Source organism: Somniosus microcephalus, chromosome 5, assembly GCF_052327205.1.
Source record: "Somniosus microcephalus isolate GS21.2 chromosome 5, FLI_Smic_1.0, whole genome shotgun sequence".
Classification (NCBI taxonomy): Eukaryota; Metazoa; Chordata; class Chondrichthyes; order Squaliformes; family Somniosidae; genus Somniosus; species Somniosus microcephalus.
This window is the reverse complement of record NC_140991.1, coordinates 12,557,550-12,576,359: the sequence shown is the minus strand read 5'-3', so window position 1 is coordinate 12,576,359 and position 18,810 is coordinate 12,557,550. Positions and strand designations below refer to the sequence as shown.

Below are 18,810 nucleotides of genomic sequence, written 5' to 3'. Positions count from 1 at the left end.
CTGCAAAATGTCTGGTCAATTTCGCGAGTGGCGCTAAGGCGCTAAGTTCCTAGTGCCCCATTAGCGTCCCCGGAGGCGCTAACGGGAAGCGATAACCAACCAAATTTTTCCTCCTATGCCTCTATTAAGCCAAGGATCCCATATGCTTTTCTAACAACCTTCTCAATTTGTACTGCCCCTTCAGATTTGTGTATATACACCCCCAGGTCTCTCTGTTCCTGCGCCCACTTTAAAATTGTATCATTTAGTTTATATTGCCTCTTCTCATTCTTTCTATCAAAATGTATCACTTCACACTTCTCTGCATTAAATTTCATCTGCCATGTGTCTGCCAATTTCACCAGTTGAGAATTGAGATTTGTTAAGGCTGGCATTCAACAGAGAAAAGAAGCACTCAATACAGATCCTGCACTCCAAATAAACATTATTATCAAAATACGAATGTAATCATATGAAAGAATCATTGGGCTGCTGTGGACAAATCAGCCATTTATTCCAGCTCAGGAACCTATAGCATATGTAGATAGGGGTCAGAAAAGGATGTGCTGTAGAGAAACTGAGTCTCCCCAACTGCACCACATATCATTCCTCAGATAACAGGGCAAACAGAAAGCGCATCATCTCTCTGCTCCACAATCAGTTGATTTGCCTCTGAATGGGTCAAATCTTGCTGGAACGGGGCATCTTGTGGTGTATGCGTTCGTTCGACTTTTTCCTACACCGTTCAGCTCAAAATTTTTTTTCACCCTGACTTGTTGGAAGGGCGAGCTGATAATGGTTCGGCGAGGGCAATGGGGCATCTGGGACTTTAGTGCACGATGGGACCAACAGAAAAGATATAGATAAGGTCATGGTTTCTGAGACGTACAATTAGAATTTTTTTAATTTAGCGTTTGTTGTCCCCAAAGATGTTAGCTCCGGTAACCCATGGGCCAAGATCCCACTGGTTATTCCGGGATCACACCCGCCACTACCCTCCAGCACTGACCCTTCTGGGGTTTGCGGGGCCAGTGGCGGGGTGAGGGGGGCGGGACTTCATTTGCATGGGGCCAGCAGGCACCTAAGACACAATGGGTGTATCTCTCGCCCCCACCAGCCCCATATTGCTGGCACCTGCCCTCAACTGGTGGCTGCCAGGCTCCTCCCCCCAACCAACACCCCACCCAGAGCCATCTATGTAGGAGCATTTTAAAATATATATCCATTAACAATAACTCAGAGGCTAGAGTGCCTTAGATACGCAACCCTTCTCTTCCCCCCCAGCCCACAATTTCAATCACCTGGCAGTGTGAAAGATTCAATAGAGTGCCACTGGTTTTCTGTCCTGCATTGCATGCTTATCCTAAAGGACTAATTGGGCTATGACTCCTACCCTGTAGCAAACTGATGGTGAGATCCACTGTGACAAATAACATAAGGAAATCAGAGCTCTCTGTTACTCTGACACATAGGCTGTCAGCTGTGGCTCAGTTGGTAGCACTCTTGCCTCTGTGTGGGTTCAAGTCCCAATCCGGAGATTGGACCAGAAAATCTTGGCTGACACTCCTAGTGCAGTACTGAGGGAGTGCTACACTGTCAGAGGTGCCATCTTTCAAATGAGGTGTTAAACCGAGGCCTCATCTGCCCTCTTGGGTGGACATAAGAGATCCCATGGCACTATTTTGAAGGTGAGAAGAGTTCTCCCTGGTGTCCTGGCCAACAATTATCCCTCAAAACATCAATAAAGCAGATTATCTGATCATTATCTCAAAGCTATTTATGGGACCTTGCTGTGTAAACTGACTGCTGTCTTTCCCTACATTACAACAGTGATTGCACTTCAAAAGTACTTAATTGGCTGTAAAGCGTTTATGACATCCTGAGGTTGTGTAAGGCGCTATATAAATGCAAGTTCTGTCTGTCAAATCAAATTTAAAGGCAAAACAAACTTCAGAACATCTTTCAATTTAAAACGTTCCTGATTCTTCTACTTACACTGTCTGGTAGTATTTCTCACTGAGCTTGGGGAACATATAGAACAGCCTGAATGTGGCTTTGTTGGAGCTGAGAGATTTGTCATGTAACACAAATAAAAGAAGCACTCAGTACCGACACATCAAAAATATCTAAATGCTACTGTCAAAGATATCGATTGCTGCTTCTAATCACAGTCAGTTTATTTATGGAAAAATCCTGTTTTAACTGAAGAATTTACACAATTATGCAAACTTTCGGTCAGAAAAGATTGGCTGGGATCAGCTACTTGTAGGAAAATCCACATCAGAGCAGTGGGAGTCTTTCAGAAAGGAAATAGAGAGAGTACAACACCAATATGTTCCCGTAAAGGTCAAGGGTGGGGCCAACAAGCCCAGGGAACCATGGATGTCAAGGGATATACAAGAATGGATTAGGAAAAAAAGGGAGGCTTTTGGCAGATACAAAGGACTAAAAACAGTGGAAGCCCTAGAGGAGTATAGAAAGTGCAGGGGGATACTTAAAAAAGAAATTAGGAGAGCAAAGAGGGGGCATGAAAAAACACTGGCGGGCAAAATAAAGGAAAATCCCAAGGTGTTTTATAAGTATATTAAGGGCAAGTGGATAACCAGGGAAAGAGTAGGGCCCATTAGGGACCAAAATGGCAATCTGTGTGTAGAGCCGGAAGATGTGGGTGAGGTTTTAAATGAATATTTTGCATCTGTGTTCACGATGGAGAAGGACGATGTAGGCATAGAAATCAGGCAGGGGGATTGGGATATACTTGAACAAATTAGTGTTGAGAGGGAGGAGGTACTAGCGGTTTTAGCAGGCTTAAAAGGGGATAAATCCCCGAGGCCCAGACGAGATGTATCCCAGGCTGCTGTGTGAGGCAAGGGAGAAGATTGCAGGGGCTCTGACACAAATTTTCAGAACCTCTCTGGCCACAGGGGAGGTGCCAGAGGACTGGAGGACAGTTAACGTAGTACCATTATTCAAGAAGGGTAGTAGGGATAAACCAGGGAATTACAGGCCAGTGAGCCTAACATCAGTGGTAGGGAAATTATTGGAAACATTTCTGAGGGACAGAATTAGTCTCCACTTGGAGAGGCAAGGATTAATCAAGGATAGTCAGCATGGCTTGGTCAGGAGGAGATCATGTCCAACCAATTTGATTGAATTTTTCGAGGGGGTGACTAGGGGCGTGGATGAGGGTAGTGCAGTTGATGTAGTCTACATGGACTTCAGTAAGGCTTTTGACAAAGTCCCGCATGGGAGACTGGTCAAGAAGGTAAGAGTCCATGGGATCCAAGGCAATTTGGCACATTGGATCCAAAATTGGCTTAGTGACAGGAGGCAGAGGGTGATGGTCGAAGGTTGTTTTTGTGACTGGAAGCCTGTATCCAGTGGTGTACTGCAGGGATCGGTGCTGGGTCCTTTGCTGTTTGTAGTATACATTAACAATTTAGATATGAATGTAGGAGGTATGGTCAGTAAGTTCGCAGATGACACGAAAATTGGTGGAGTGGTAAATAGCGAGGAGGGAAGCCTCAGGCTACAGGATGATATCGACGGGTTGGTCAGATGGGCAGAACAGTGGCAAATGGAATTTAATCCTGAAAAGTGTGAGGTGATGCATTTTGGGAGGACTAACAAGGCAAGGGAATACACAATGAATGGTAGGACCATATGAAGGACAGAGGATCAGAGGGACCTTGGTGTGCATGTACATAGATCCCTGAAGGCAGCAGGACAGGTAGATAAGGTGGTTAAGAAGGCATATGGGATACGTGCCTTCATTAGCCGAGGCATAGAATATAAGAGCAGGGAGGTTATGATGGAGCTGTACAAAATGCTAGTTAGGCCACAGCTGGAATACTGTGTGCAGTTCTGGTCACCACACTATAGGAAGGATGTGATTGCATTGGAGAGGGTGCAGAGGAGATTCACCAGGATGTTACCTGGGCTGGAGCGCTTCAGCTATGAAGAGAGACTGGACAGGCTGGTGTTGTTTTCCTTAGAACAGAGAAGGCTGAGGGGGACCTGATTGAGGTGTACAAAATTATGAGGGGCATAGGTAGGGTAGATAGAAAGGAACTTTTCCCCTTAGTAGAGAGGTCAATAACCAGAGGGCATAGTTTCAAGGTAAGGGGCAGGAGGTTTAGAGGGAATTTAAGGAAAAACTTTTTCACCCAGAGGGTGGTTGGAATCTGGAACTCACTGCCTGAAAGGGTGGTAGAGGCAGGAACCCTCACAACATTCAAGAAGCATTTAGATGAGCACTTGAAATGCCATAGCATACAAGGCTACGGACTAAGTGCTGGAAAATGGGATTAGAATAGATAGGGCTTGCTGGCCGGCGCGGACACGATGGGCCGAAGGGCCTCTTTCTGTGTTGTATAACTCTATGGGGTCGATTTTCATTCAGCAATCGGGAAGGAGGCGGGACTGCAACTTTCAGGTTTTAGTCCCGCCTACATCGACGTCCGGCCAATCCACGCGATTTTCCCTTGATTGACCTTGTTGAGCCCGCCCAGCGTCTTGACAGATGAAATATCAGTGTTTCACAGCTGTTTGAAGCTGTCAAACACTGACAGTCTGACTTCTAACCTAAGTCCTTCTCCACAGCCTCAGTTAGAAATCTCACCGGCAATGAAAGCTGAAGGCTGTCACTTTTGACAGCTCGCAGCCATTTTGCTTTCAGTGCCGGCTGAGTGATGGACTCCCGAAACCTAGAGGAAGAAAGGCTGTAAAGGTAAGTACAGGTAATTTAAACTTCTTTACACACTTTAGACACACCAAACACACTTACCTTTGCACTCATGCACCCATCACTCACCTGAACACCGACATCGCGACCCCTCCAAGTCCTTCAGCCCGACGGCCCGCCTGCTCTAACCAGGCATGGTTTGGAGCCGTCGGGAATCCCACTCGACACCCCTCAAAATAGGGATTAGGCTAAAAACTGCCTGTTAACTACCTGTTAACAGGCAGTTAATTGGCACTAATCCCTTCCCTCCTCGGATCGGCGGGTCCCAGTGTGGGGACCCGCCTCCTGTGAAACTTACGTGGAAGCGGGTTTTGGGCGGGATGGTGTCGGGACCCCCGAATTCGGGATTTTAGCCCCCCGCACGCCTAAAAGCCCGCCTCACGGCACACTGAAAATCGAGGCCTTTGACTCTATGGCTTATGAAGAAATTGAAACGCAAAAAGATTAAGGGATAATTATGGTGAGTAGGTAAGGTAGTGATTAGTGAAAATGATTCTTTCTTGTCATAGAAACATAGAAGATAGGAGCAGGAGTAGACCATTCGGCCCTTCGAGCCTGCTCCGCCATTCAATGAGATCATGGCTGATCATCCAAATTCAGTACCCTGTCCCTGCCTTCTCCCCATATCCCTTGATCCCTTTAGCCTCAAGAAATATATCCAACTCTTTCTTGAATATATTTAATGAACTGGCCTCCACCGCCCTCTGTGGCAGAGAATTCCACAGGTTCACCACTCTCTGGGTGAAGAAATACCTCCTCATTTCAGTCCTAAATGGCTTACCCCTTATCCTTAGACTATGACCCCTGGTTCTGGACTCCCCAGCCATCAGAAACATCCTTCCAGCATCTAGTCTGTCCAGGCCTGACAGAATTTTATAGGTTTCGATGAGATCCCCTCTCAATCTTCTGAACTACAGTGAGTATAAGCCCAATCGACACAATCTCTCCTCATATGTCATTCCTGCCATCCCAGGTATCAGCCTGGTGAATCTTCGCTGCACTCCTTCCATGGCAAGAACGTCCTTCCTCAGGTAAGGCGACCAAAACTGCACACAATACTCAAGGTGTGATCTCACCAAGGCCCTGTACGGCTGTAGCAAGACATCCTTGTTCCTGTACTCGAACCCTCTTGCTACGAAGGCCAACATACGATTTGCCTTCTTAACCGCCTGCTGCACCTGCATGCTTACCTTCAGCGACTGGTGCACAAGAACACCCAGGTCTCTTTGCACTTCCCCTTCTCCCAATCTATTGCCATTCAAATAATAATCTGCCTTCCTGTTTTTGCCACCAAAGTGGATAACCTCACATTTATCCACATTATAGTGCATTTGCCATGTTTCTGCCCAATCACCCAACCTGTCCAAATCGTACTGGAGTTTCACGACATCCTCCTCACAGCTTACCTTCCCACCCAGCTTTGTGTCGTCTGCAAATTTGGAGATATTACATCCAATTCCCTCGTCCAGATCATTAATATATATTGTGAACAGCTGGGGTCCTAGGACCGATCCTTGCGGTACCCCACTAGTCACTGCCTGCCACTCGGAAAACGACCCGTTTATTCCAACTCTTTGCTTTCTGTCCGCCAACCAGTTCTCTATCCAAGTCAATACCTTGCCCCCAATCCCATGTGCCTTAATTTTGCACGCTAATCTCTTATGTGGGACCTTATCGAAAGCCTTATGAAAGTCCAAATACACCACATCCACTGGTTCTCCCTTATCTATTTTACCAGTTACATCCTCAAAAAATTCCAGTAGATTAGTCAAGCATGATTTACCTTTTGTAAATCCATGTTGACTTTGTCCGATCCTGTCACTGCTTTCCAAGTGCTCTGCTATTACATCTTTTATAATGGACTCTAGCATTTTCCCCACTACCGATGTCAGGCTTACCGGTCTATAATTCCCCGCTTTTTCTCTACCACCTTTTTTGAATAGTGGGGTAACATTAGCTGCCCTCCAATCCATGGGTACTGTTCCAGAGTCTATCGAGTTCTGGAAGATGACCAGCAATGCATCTGCTATTTCTAGGGCCACTTCCTTAAGTACCCTGGGATGTAGATTATCAGGCCCTGGGGGTTTATCGGCCTTCAGTCCCATCAATTTTCCTAACACCATTTCCCTACAAATACTGATTTCTTTCAGTTCCACCCTTTCTTCAGACCCTATGTTCCCTGGCATCTCGGGGAGGTTATTTGTGTCCTCCTTTGTGAAGACAGAACCAAAGTATGTATTTAGTTGGTCTGCCATTTCTTTGTTTCCCATTATAAATTGCCCAATCTTTTTCTCTTCACATATCTATAAAAGCTTTTACAGTCAGTTTTTATGTTCCCAGCTAGCTTACTCTCATATTCTATTTTCCCTTTCTTAATTAATCCCTTTGTCCTCCTTTGTTGAATCCTAAACTGCTCCCAATCCTCAGGATTATTGCTTTTTCTGGCCAATTTATATGTCCTCTCCTTGGATCTTATGCTATCCCTAATTTCCCTTGTTAGCCACGGTTGAGTCACCTTTTTTGTTTTATTTTTATGCCAAACTGGGATGAACAAATTCTGTAGCTCATCCATTCGGTCTTTGAATGTTTGCCATTGCCTATCCACCGTCAACCCTTTGAGTGCCATTCCCCAATCAATCCTACCCAACTCGCTCCTCAGACCATCGTAGTTTCCTTTATTTAAATTGAGGACCCTAGTCTCTGAGTCAACGACTTCATTCTCCATCTTAATGAAGAATTCGATCATATTATGATCGCTCCGACCCAAGGGGCCTCGTACAACAAGATTGCTAGACCTAATGGTCTAGGAGTCAACAATCAGATTTATTCATGTTTCATCTGATCATTTTCCACACAGATTGGACCATTATTAGATCAAACTGTTGATGGCTGGGTCACCAGAAAGCCCTTTCAGAGAGTTGGCATTGGTATGATAGATCAAATGGGGAAACAGCAGGGGAATGGGACTAAGTGGATAGTTCTTTCAGAGGGAGGGCACTAGTATTATGTGCCGAATTGGGAAAGGGTAGGGGAATGGGACTAAGTGGATAGTTCTTTCAGGGAGCCAAATGGCCTCCTTCTGTGCCAGTCATTGACTTGCAGTGATTTTCTGTCTCTCCCTACAGTAGCCTCCAACTCCATGCTTATCCCGATAAGCTGAAACCCACTCTCAGGCATAGCAATATGGATCAACACTGCTCTGTGTTGCTTAGCCAAGATCAAATCCAGTTTGAAGATAGAACACGACAGAGCCCACATATCTATCAATTAAAGACTTTGCAGATTGTTATACTTACGAAATGGGAGAGGTTGTCTCTTCAGGGGTAAGGGACATGAAGTGCTGGCGGGCTTTTGGAAACTTGAATCCGTTGAAGATGAGATGTTTGCTAAATCTGATATCACATAGAGAATAGAAGCACTCAGTACAGACCTTGCACACCAACAAACCTAAATACAGACTTGTTGAATGTTGCTATCATATGCAGTGTAGTGTATTGGTTACGTTATTGGATTAGTAATCCGTAGAATGTGCGTTCAGATCCCACCATGGTGGGGGGTGAGGGAAGCCAGTAGACCTCACTTCCGATTTCCCCCTTCAGGAACTTCTGGTTGCTGGTTGTCCATTGACACCCGGAGGATCCTGATGAGCAAGGCCTGTAGCTGCCTCTGAAATCCCAGGCCCCACCACCAGCACTGGGCCTTTGCAGGGGTGTCATTTAAATGCCACGGGATAGGAAATAGAAATATCCCAGGACTGGGATGGTGTGGCGTGCTATTCCTATTTAGCACCCAATCTGAGAGGGTCCAGGAAAATTAGCTAAACTATTTTGATTATCAACTGCAGTTGAGAAAGTGCCACATATGAAACATAAGGAACTTCATGGTATTGAAGGCAAATGTTAGAGGAATAACTAAAAGATAAAGTAATTGTATCAGGCCTTCTCTTGTTCTCCACCTACATTAGGGATTGGACGTGGGCCTAGAAGGAATAATACAAAAATTTGCTCACAACACCAGAAGAAACAACACTATTGTCCGGCAAATTGAAGATGAAAACCAGTTTGTTGCTGTTTTGTGGTATAACGCTTCCTGAGAGCAAATGTGTCAGACTTGGCTCAGTTGGTCGCGCACCCACCTCTAAGCGAGAAGACTATGGACGGAAGTTTCCCTTTGAAATGAGTGCGGGTTTGCGAGCGGGTGGGCAGTTAAAATGAGCGGCTGGAGCGGACCTGGGAGTGGATTGAGGAGCGCGGCGGCAGTTTAAAAGCGGCGGCAGTGAGCGAGGCCTGACCAGAGCGGCTGGAGCGGACCTGGGAGTGGATTGAGGAGCGCGGCGGCAGTTTAAAAGTGGCGGCAGTGAGCGAGGCCCTACCAGAGCGGCTGGAGCGGACCTGGGAGTGGATTGAGGAGCGCGGTGGCAGTTTAAAAGCGGCGGCAGTGAACGAGGCCCAACCAGAGCGGCTGGAGCGGACCTGGGAGTGGGTTGAGGAGCGCGGCAGCAGTTTAAAAGTGACGGCAGTGGGCGAGGCCCGACCAGAGCGGCTGGAGCGGACCTGGGAGTAGATTGAGGAGCACGGCGGCAGTTTAAAAGCGGCGGCAGTGAGCGAGGCCCGACCAGAGCGGCTGGAGCGGACCTGGGAGTGGATTGAGGAGTGCGGCGGCAGTTTAAAAGCGGCGGCAGTGAGCGAGGCTTACCAATTCAGCAGCGGGGGAGAGAGGTAAAAAGTAATCAAGCTGTGACGTCACCAGGAAGCAGGTAAGTGATTGGTTGGTGAGTATTTCTCTCTTTTTTAAACTTTAACTCTGGTTTATAGTTACTAAGGTCTCTCTGGTGTAGCAGGGACTGTTGGTAAACCATTTAACTGTAGTGTAATTAGTGGGATTGATTGATTTAATTCAAATTCAATTAATTAAAGTGTAAGTTATGTCAGGACAGCCCGGCCACATGGTATGCTCCTCCTGCGATATGTGGGAACTCAGGGACACTTCCTGTATCCCTGACAACTACATGTGCAGGAAGTGCATCCAGCTGCAGCTACTGACAGACCGCATTGGATGCATACTGGAGCATTCGCGATGCTCAGGACGTCGTGAATAGCACGTTTACGGAGTTGGACACACCGCAAGTAGAAGTTGGACAGGAAGAAAGGGAATGGGTGACCAACAGGCAGCGTACTAGGTGCAAGCAGGTAGTGCAGGGGTCCCCTGTGGACATCCCCCTCTCAAACAGATACACCACTTTGAGTGCTGTTGGGGGGGATGGCTTATCAGAGGAAAGCAGCAGCAGCCAACTTCCTGGCACCAGGGGTGGCTCTGCTGCACAGCACGGGAGGAAAAAGAGGGGTAGAGCTATAGTAATAGGGGATTCTATTGTAAGGGGAATAGATAGGCGTTTCTGCAGCCGCAAACGAGACTCCAGGATGGTGTGTTGCCTCCCTGGTGCAAGGGTCAAGGATGTCTCAGAGCGGCTGCAGAACATCTTGGAAGGGGAGGGTGAACAGCCAGTTGTTGTGGTACATATAGGCACCAACGATATAGGTAAAAAGCGGGATGAGGTCCTAAAAGCGGAATATAGGGAGTTAGGAGGTAAATTAAAAAATAGGACCTCAAAGGTAGTAATATCAGGATTGCTACCAGTGCCACGTGCTAGTCAGAGTAGAAATAGAAGGATATTTCAGATGAATATGTGGCTAGAGGAATGGTGCAAGGGGGAGGGATTCAAGTTCCTGGGACATTGGAACCGGTTCTGGGGGAGGTGGGACCAGTTCAAACCGGACAGTTTGCACCTGGGCAGGGCTGGAACCGATGTCCTAGGGGGAGTGTTTGCTCGTGCTGTGGGGGAGGGTTTAAACTAAAATGGCAGGGGGTTAGGAAGCTGAGCAGGGAGACAGAGGAAAGGGAAACAAGGATAAAAGCAAAAGATAGGAAGGAGAAAAACAAAAGTGGCAGTCAGTGAAATCAACAGTTTAAATCAAAAATAACAACAGAAAATGCTGGAAATACTCAGCAGGCCAGGCAGCATCCGTGGAGAGAGAAACAGAGTTAACGTTTCAGGTCTGGGACCCTTCATCAGAACTGGAAAAAGCTGGAGATGTAACAGATATTAAGCAGGTGCAGAGACGGGGGGCGCGGTTAGGAGGGGAGGAAGGAGTAGAAAGAACATCCTGTACTTTTGTAAGAGGCAGGAAAGATAAAATGTTGCAAATGGGAATGGCAAAAATCATACTGCATGAAAAATGGGGGCAGGGATAATTATCTGAAATTGTTGAACTCAATGTTGAGTCCGGCAGGCTGTAAAGTGCCCAATCGAAAGATGAGGTGCTGTTCCTCGAGCTTACGTTGAGCTTCATTGGAACAATGCAATAGCCCGAGGACAGAGAGATCAGAGTGGGAGTGAAGCGGTGAATTAAAGTGACAGGCGACCGGAAGCTCAGGATAACCGTACGGACTGAACGGAGGTGTTCCGCAAAGCGGTCGCCCAATCTGCGTTTAGTCTCCCCAATGTAGAGGAGACCGCATCGTGAACAGCGAATACAGTATATTAAATTGCAAGAAGTACAAGTAAATCGCTGTTTCACCTGGAAGGGGTGTTTGGGGCCCTGGACAGTGGGAAGGGAGGAGGTAAAAGGGCATGTGTTGCATCTCCTGCGCTTGCACGGGAAGGTGCCAGGTGAAGGAGAAGGGCTGTTGGGGGTGATTGAGGAGTGGACCAGGGTGTCGCGGAGGGAGCGGTCCCTTCGGAATGCTGAAAGGGGAGGTGAGGGGAAGATGTGTTTGGTGGTGGGATCACGTTGGAGGTGGCGGAAATGGCGGAGGATGATCCGTTGAATGTGGAGGCTGGTGGGGTGAAAGGTGAGGGCAAGGGGAACCCTATCGTGGTTCTGGGAGGGAGGGGCAGGGGTGAGAGCAGAAGTGCGGGAAATAGAACGGACACGGTCAAGGGTCGTGTCAACCACGGTAGAGGGGAATTCTCGGTTGAGGAAAAAGGAAGACATGTCAGAAGCACTAGTATGGAAGGTGGCATCGTCAGAACAGACGCGGCGGAGACGGAGAAACTGGGAGAATGGAATAGAGTCCTTACAGGAGGCGGGGTGGGAGGAAGTGTAGTCCAGGTAGCTGTGGGAGTCAGTGGGCTTGTAGTGGATGTTTGTTGAAAGCCGATCGCCAGAAATGGAGACGGAGAAGTCAAGGAAGGGAAGGGAAGAGTCGGAGATGGACCATGTGAAGCTAAGGGCAGGGTGGAAATTGGAAGTAAAGTGAATGAACCTATCTAGTTCAGGGCGAGAGCAGGAAACGGCACCAATACAGTCATCGATGTACCGGAAAAAGAGGTGAGGGAGGGGACCTGAGTAGGACTGGAACAAAGAATGTTCCACATATCCCATGAACAGGCAGGCATAGCTGGGGCCCATGCGGGTTCCCATAGCAACACCTTTAATTTGGAGGAAGTGAGTGGAGTCAAAGGAGAAGTTGTTCAATGTGAGAACAAGTTCAGCCAGGCGGAGGAGGGTGGTGGTGGATGGGGACTGGTCAGGCCTCTGTTCAAGGAAGAAGCGGAGCACCCGAAGGCCGTCCTGGTGGGGGATGGAGGTGTAGAGGGATTGGACGTCCATAGTGAAAAGGAGACGGTTGGGGCCAGGAAACTGGAAACTGTTAAAGCGACGGAGGGCGTCGGAAGAGTCGCGAATGTAGGTGGGAAGAGACTGGACAAGGGGAGAAAAAAGAGTCGAGATAGGAAGAGATAAGTTCCATGGGGCAAGAATATCTGTTACATCTCCAGCTTTTTCCAGTTCTGATGAAGGGTCCCAGACCTGAAACGTTAACTCTGTTTCTCTCTCCACGGATGCTGCCTGGCCCGCTGAGTATTTCCAGCATTTTCTGTTGTTATTTCAGATTTCCAGCATCCGCAGTATTTTGCAATTATATGCCTCAGGAGGCTCAGGCTATCGCATCAAGTCGTGGCAGACATTTATAGCTTGTTGGAAGAAGACCTGCTGCCAAGTGGACCTGGTGGGCACGCCTTACCAGTGGCTATCAAGGTCATCACCACCCTCAACTCAGTCACCTCAGGCCCCTTTCAGGAATCTGCAGCAGACATTTCCAGGATATCGCAGTCAGCCGCACAGAGATTCATCACACAGGTGACCAATGCTGCGTTTCACAAGTCAGACACTTATGTGCACTTTGCCACTGATGAAGCCAGTGTTACTGAGCGGGCGCTCAGCTTTGCGGCTCTGGCTGGCTGAATCCATTATTAAGGAAGTGGTATCAGGGCACTTAGAAAATCACTATTCAAAAAAGGTGGTAGAGAAAAGGCGGGGAATTATAGACCGGTAAGCTTGACATCGGTAGTGGGGAAAATGCTAGAGTCCATTATAAAAGATGTAATAGCAGAGCACTTGGAAAGCAGTGACTGGATCGGACAAAGTCAACATGGATTTACAAAAGGTAAATCATGCTTGACTAATCTACTGGAATTTTTTGAGGATGTAACTGGTAAAATAGATAAGGGAGAACCAGTGGATGTGGTGTATTTGGACTTTCAGAAGGCTTTCGATAAGGTCCCGCATAAGAGATTAGCGTGCAAAATTAAGGCACATGGGATTGGGGGCAAGGTATTGACTTGGATAGAGAACTGGTTGGTGGACAGAAAGCAAAGAGTTGGAATAAACGGGTCGTTTTCCGAGTGACAGGCAGTGACTAGTGGGGTACCGCAAGGATCGGTCCTAGGACCCCAGCTGTTCACAATATATATTAATGATCTGGACGAGGGAATTGGATGTAATATCTCCAAATTTGCAGATGACACAAAGCTGGGGGGGAGGGTATGCTGTGAGGAGGATGTCGTGAAACTCCAACACGATTTGGACAGGTTGGGTGATTGGGCAGAAACATGGCAAATGCACTATAATGTGGATAAATGTGAGGTTATCCACTTTGGTGGCAAAAACAGGAAGGCAGATTATTATTTGAATGGTAATAGATTGGGAAAAGGGGAAGTGCAAAGAGACCTGGGTGTTCTTGTACACCAGTCGCTGAAGGTAAGCATGCAGGTGCAGCAGGCGGTTAAGAAGGCAAATGGTATGTTGGCCTTCGTAGCAAGAGGGTTCGAGTACAAGAACAAGGATGTCTTACTGCAGTTGTACAGGGCCTTGGTGAGACCACACCTTGAGTATTGTGTGCAGTTTTGGTCGCCTTACCTGAGGAAGGACGTTCTTGCCATGGAAGGAGTGCAGCGAAGATTCACCAGGCTGATACCTGGGATGGCAGGAATGACGTATGAGGAGAGATTGTGTCGATTGGGCTTATACTCACTGGAGTTTAGAAGATTGAGAGGGGATCTCATCGAAACCTATAAAATTCTGTCAGGCCTGGACAGACTAGATACAGGAAGGATGTTTCTGATGGCCGGGGAGTCCAGAACCAGGGGTCATAGTCTAAGGATAAGGGGTAAGCCATTTAGGACTGAAATGAGGAGGAATTTCTTCACCCAGAGAGTGGTGAACCTGTGGAATTCTCTGCCACAGAGGGCGGTGGAGGCCAGCTCATTAAGTATATTCAAGAAAGAGTTGGATATATTTCTTAAGGCTAAAGGGATCAAGGGATATGGGGAGAAGGCAGGGACCGGGTACTGAATTTGGATGATCAGCCATGATCTCATTGAATGGCGTAGCAGGCTCGAAGGGCCGAATGGCCTACTCCTGCTCCTATCTTCTATGTATCTATAACATGATTAGGCAGAGTCAACGTGGTTTTATGAAAGGGAAATTGTATTTGACATATTTATTAGAGATTTTTGAGGATGTAACTAGCAGAGTAGATAAAGGGGAACCAGTGGATGTAGTATATAAAGCTTTCTAAAATGCATTTGATAAGATGCCACATAAAAGGTTATTACACAAGATTAAGGCTCATGGGGTTGGGGTAATATAGTAGCATGGATAGAGGATTGGTTAACAGACAGAAAACAGAGAGTAGGGATAAACGGATCTTTTTCAGGTTGGCGGGCTGTAAACTAGTGGCGTGCCGCAAGGATCAATGTTCGGGCCTCAGCTATTTACAATCTATATTAATGACCTAGATGAAGGGACCGAGTGTAATGTATCCAAGTTTGCTGACGATACAAAGCTAGGTGGGACAGTAAGCTGTGAGGAGAACACAAAGGGCTGGATTTTCATTGAGGAGGCGGGTAGGAGGCGGGACTACAACTTTTGGGGTTGTAGTCCCGCCTCCATCGAGTTCTAGCCAACCCACGCGATTTAGACTTGATTGACCTTGTTGCGCCCGCCCAGCGGGCTCAGCAGGCCAATTAAGGGCCACCCGGCAACAGGTGGCGTCACAGATTGAAATTTCATCTGTCAAGACCTTTTGACAGATGAAATATCAGCGTTTCACAGCTGTTTGAAGCTATCAAACACTGACAATCTGTACTCCAGGTTAATTCCTTCCTCTCAGGCTGATTTAGAGATCTCCCCGGAACAGAAAGCAGAGGCTGCAGATTTTGACAGCTCGCGGCCATTCTGCTTTCTGTGCCGGTGAGATGAGGGACTCCCGAGACCTGAAGGAAGGAAGGCTGTAAATGTAAGTAAAACTTCTTTAAACACTTTACACAGGCCAAACACACTTACCTCTGCACTCATGCACCCATCACTCACCTGAACACCGGACATCTCAACCCCTCCAAGCCCTTCATCTCGACGGCCCGCCTCGCTAACTTGGCGTGGTTTGGAGCCGTCGGGAATCCCACATTTCAACAATGAAAATAGGGATTAGGCTAAAAATTGCCTGTTAACTACCTGTTAACAGGCAGTTAATTGGCCCTAATCCCTTTCCCGCCTCGGGGAGGCGGGTCCCAGTGTGGGGCGGGTACCCGCCTCCATTGAAACTGGCATGGAGGCCTCGGGTTGGGGGCAGGATGGGGTCGGGACCCCCGATTTCGGGATTTTAAACCCCCACACGCCTCCAATCCCGACTCCACGGCCCAATGAAAATCCAGCCCATAGATTCTGGCCTATGGGTTCAAACCGCAGTACAGGATTTGAGTCCAGTAACTCAGCTGACATTTTTGTGCAGTACTAAGGGAGTGCTGCACTGTCGGAAGTGCCATCTTTAGCATAAGATGAAAAACTGAGGTCTCAGGTTAGTGTAAAAATATCATGGCAATTTTTACAGAAAAACAGGAGAGTTTTCCCCGGTGTCCTGGCCAATATTTATCCCTCAACCAACATCATTAAAACTGTTTAATTGGTTATTTATCTCACTGTTCCTTGTGAGACCTTGCTGTGCGCAAATTGGCTATCTCGTTTCCCTACATAACAGTAACTACATTTCAAAAGAAGCGCTGTAGGATGTCATGAAAGGCAAATCCTTTCTTTCAAAATGTGAAGACAAAAACAACACAGAGCCCAAATATCTTCCAATTCCAAATGCTCATGTACTTACCCCATGTCCCCGCATATCTGGTCATAGGTCTGGGACTTGAATGTGTATTTGATGAAGATGAGAGATTTGCCAAATCTGTCATTAACCAGAGAATACAATTAAGTCATTAGATAATTAGAGGATTCTCAGAGGCCTTGCAGATCACAAGATACTTATGGATGAGAAACGTCATTCTTAATTCTCCATGGGTTTCTAACTGTTTTTCCGCCTCTCCCAGGAGATCACATGGCTTTCAAGTGAGGTGGGGAGTGTATATATTGTGATAGACAAGGTATCGCAGTTATGTGGGCAGGCTGGACGGACCAATGGGTCTTTTCCTGTCCATCATTGTTCACGTCTTCATATTAATAGAAATAAGAGAGTTTTTATTTGGCTTATTGGAGAAATATGGCTTATCAAGCCCACTCCATACAGAGAGGAAGCCTTGTCTGATTATTCTATGAAAGACCATCCCATCCCCACACACACCAGCTGTGCATTCATATCTTAAGACACTAAATTCTAATCTCTATGTCTCCTAACAAAAATGTTTGTAATGTTATGAGAAATGGGACTAAACGGATAGGTTTTTCTATTGCTAGAGATATTCATGGGACTAAACAGGTTTTACTCAGAGAGCCAATACAGGAGAGATGGGTCGAATAGCCTCCTTCTGTGCTGTAAAATTCTATGATATGAATAAAATAGAATCATAGGGCGCAAAATTGTCCACTGGAATATGTAGAGTCTGCAGATCATGACATCAATCAGCGTGTAACGCTGAGTTGATGCCAGCACTGCCATTTCGGAGCTCAATGCTCCAGCCCTAACACCCTCTCTTAAACTCACACAGCTACAAGCGATCAGCAGCAGGAAGGACCCCCCACCAGCTCTATTTAAAGGGATCATCAACTACTTACAAGTTAGTTGCTGATTGATTTCTACTGGCTGTTGCTACGATTGTACAAGTGTTTGATGCTTTCTAGAGTTCTTTAAAGTTGCTAAAGTCTACAGGGAGTGGTGTGGCAGGTACTGAAGGACTTTGTTCTGACTTCAAGGCTTCTGCACAAACCACTTGCTCCCAGATATGGGTGCAGCAATAGGCATTCCCCATGGAATACAGCAGGACTGTGAGAATGAGCAGAGGTGACACAGAGCAGGGAAAGCTGCTAGAAGAGGGAGGAGGAGGAGGGGAAGAAGGGCTCTCAGCAGGTGGCCATATCCGCCCAGGGTATTTAGGGAATAAATCTCCGACCTGAACCTCAGCGAGGAACAGTGTGAAAGACGTCTGTGCTTCAGTAAAGACATTCTTACTGAAATCTGCCACCTGCTGCAGCCACAACTACAACCTCAGAGCAGGGCAAGGACCGCATTGCCAATGGCTGTGAAGATGACCGTGGCCATGAACTTTTATGCGTCAGGCTCCTTCCAGGCTGGAGCTGGAGATATTTGCAACATCTTGCAGTTTGCCATTCACTGTTGCGTAAGAGAGGTCACTGAGGCTCGGTATTCAAAGAGCGCTTACTAGATTTCATTCTCTCTTGCCAGAGAGCAGCAAGCGGGGCGAGCCCGCGGCTTTGCGAGGATTGCAGGCTTCCCCATGGTGCAAGGTGCCTTTGACTGCATGCACGTCGCTTTGCAGGTGCCGCATATCAACATAACAACATAAGAACGTAAGAACATAAGAAAAAGGAGCAGAAGTAGGTCATTTGGCCCCTCGAGCCTGCTCTGCCATTCAATAAGATCATGGCTGATCTGATCTTGGCCTCAACTCCACTTTCCTGCCCGCTCCCCATAACTCTTGACTCCCCTATAGTTCAAAAATCTGTCTACCTCCATCTTAAATATATTCAATGACCCAGCCTCCACAGCTCTCTGGGGTAGAGAATTCCAAAGATTCACGACCCTCTGAAAGAAGAAATTCCTCCTCATCTCCGTTTTAAATGGGCGACCCCTTATTCTGAAACTATGCCCCCTAGTTCTAGATTCCCCACGAGGGGAAACATCCTCTCTACATCTACCCTGTCAAGCCCCCTCAGAATCTTATGTTTCAATAAGATCACCTCTCATTCTTCTAAACTCCAACCTGCTCAACCTTTCTTCGTAAGACAGCCCCTCATCTCAGGAATCAACCTAGTGAACCTTCTCTGAACTGCCTCCAATGCAAGTATATCCCTCCTTAAATAAGAAGACCAAAACTGTACGCAGTACTCCAGGTGTGGTCTCAACAACGCCCTGTACAGTTGTAGCAAGACTTCCCTACTTTTATACTCTATCCTCCTTGCAATGAAGGCCAACATTCCATTTGCCTTCCTAATTACTTGCTGTACCTGCATGCTAACTTTTTGTGTTTCATGTACAAGGACCCCTAGATCCCTCTGTACCGCAGCATTTTGTAGTCTCTCTCCATTTAAATAATAATTTGCTTTTTTATTCTTCCTACCAAAGTGGATAACTTCACATTTTCCCACATTATACAGGAAACTTTGGTTTATCCGGAGGTTATATGTCCGGAAATCTCGATCTACCGGCAGAAATCAGGAGCCGTTTTGTTAGGTTTTTTTTCTTCTCGTGGCTTTGTTTTCAACAGTCGGGCTCTGGAAAGTCTCTCTGAAGCTGTTGCTAAGCTACAGAGACGCTTCCCAGGTACGAGCAGACTGTTTACA

At 47.0% G+C, this 18,810-nt stretch overlaps 1 protein-coding gene across 3 annotated transcripts in view; it reads right to left on the bottom strand.

Moving 5' to 3' along the window:
* LOC147116894 (uncharacterized) overlaps positions 1 to 18,810 on the bottom strand; it is a 272,147-nt gene that overhangs the window by 216,820 nt on the left and 36,517 nt on the right. For all 3 annotated transcript variants that reach the window (XM_085987337.1, XM_085987336.1, XM_085987338.1), the window contains exons 5-7: positions 16,166 to 16,240; positions 8,020 to 8,115; positions 1,975 to 2,043 (exon numbers count right to left, since the gene is read on the bottom strand). In XM_085987337.1, coding sequence (XP_085843463.1) covers positions 1,975 to 2,043; positions 8,020 to 8,115; positions 16,166 to 16,240 — 240 coding nt within the window. The remainder of the gene's footprint in view (positions 1 to 1,974; positions 2,044 to 8,019; positions 8,116 to 16,165; positions 16,241 to 18,810) is intronic.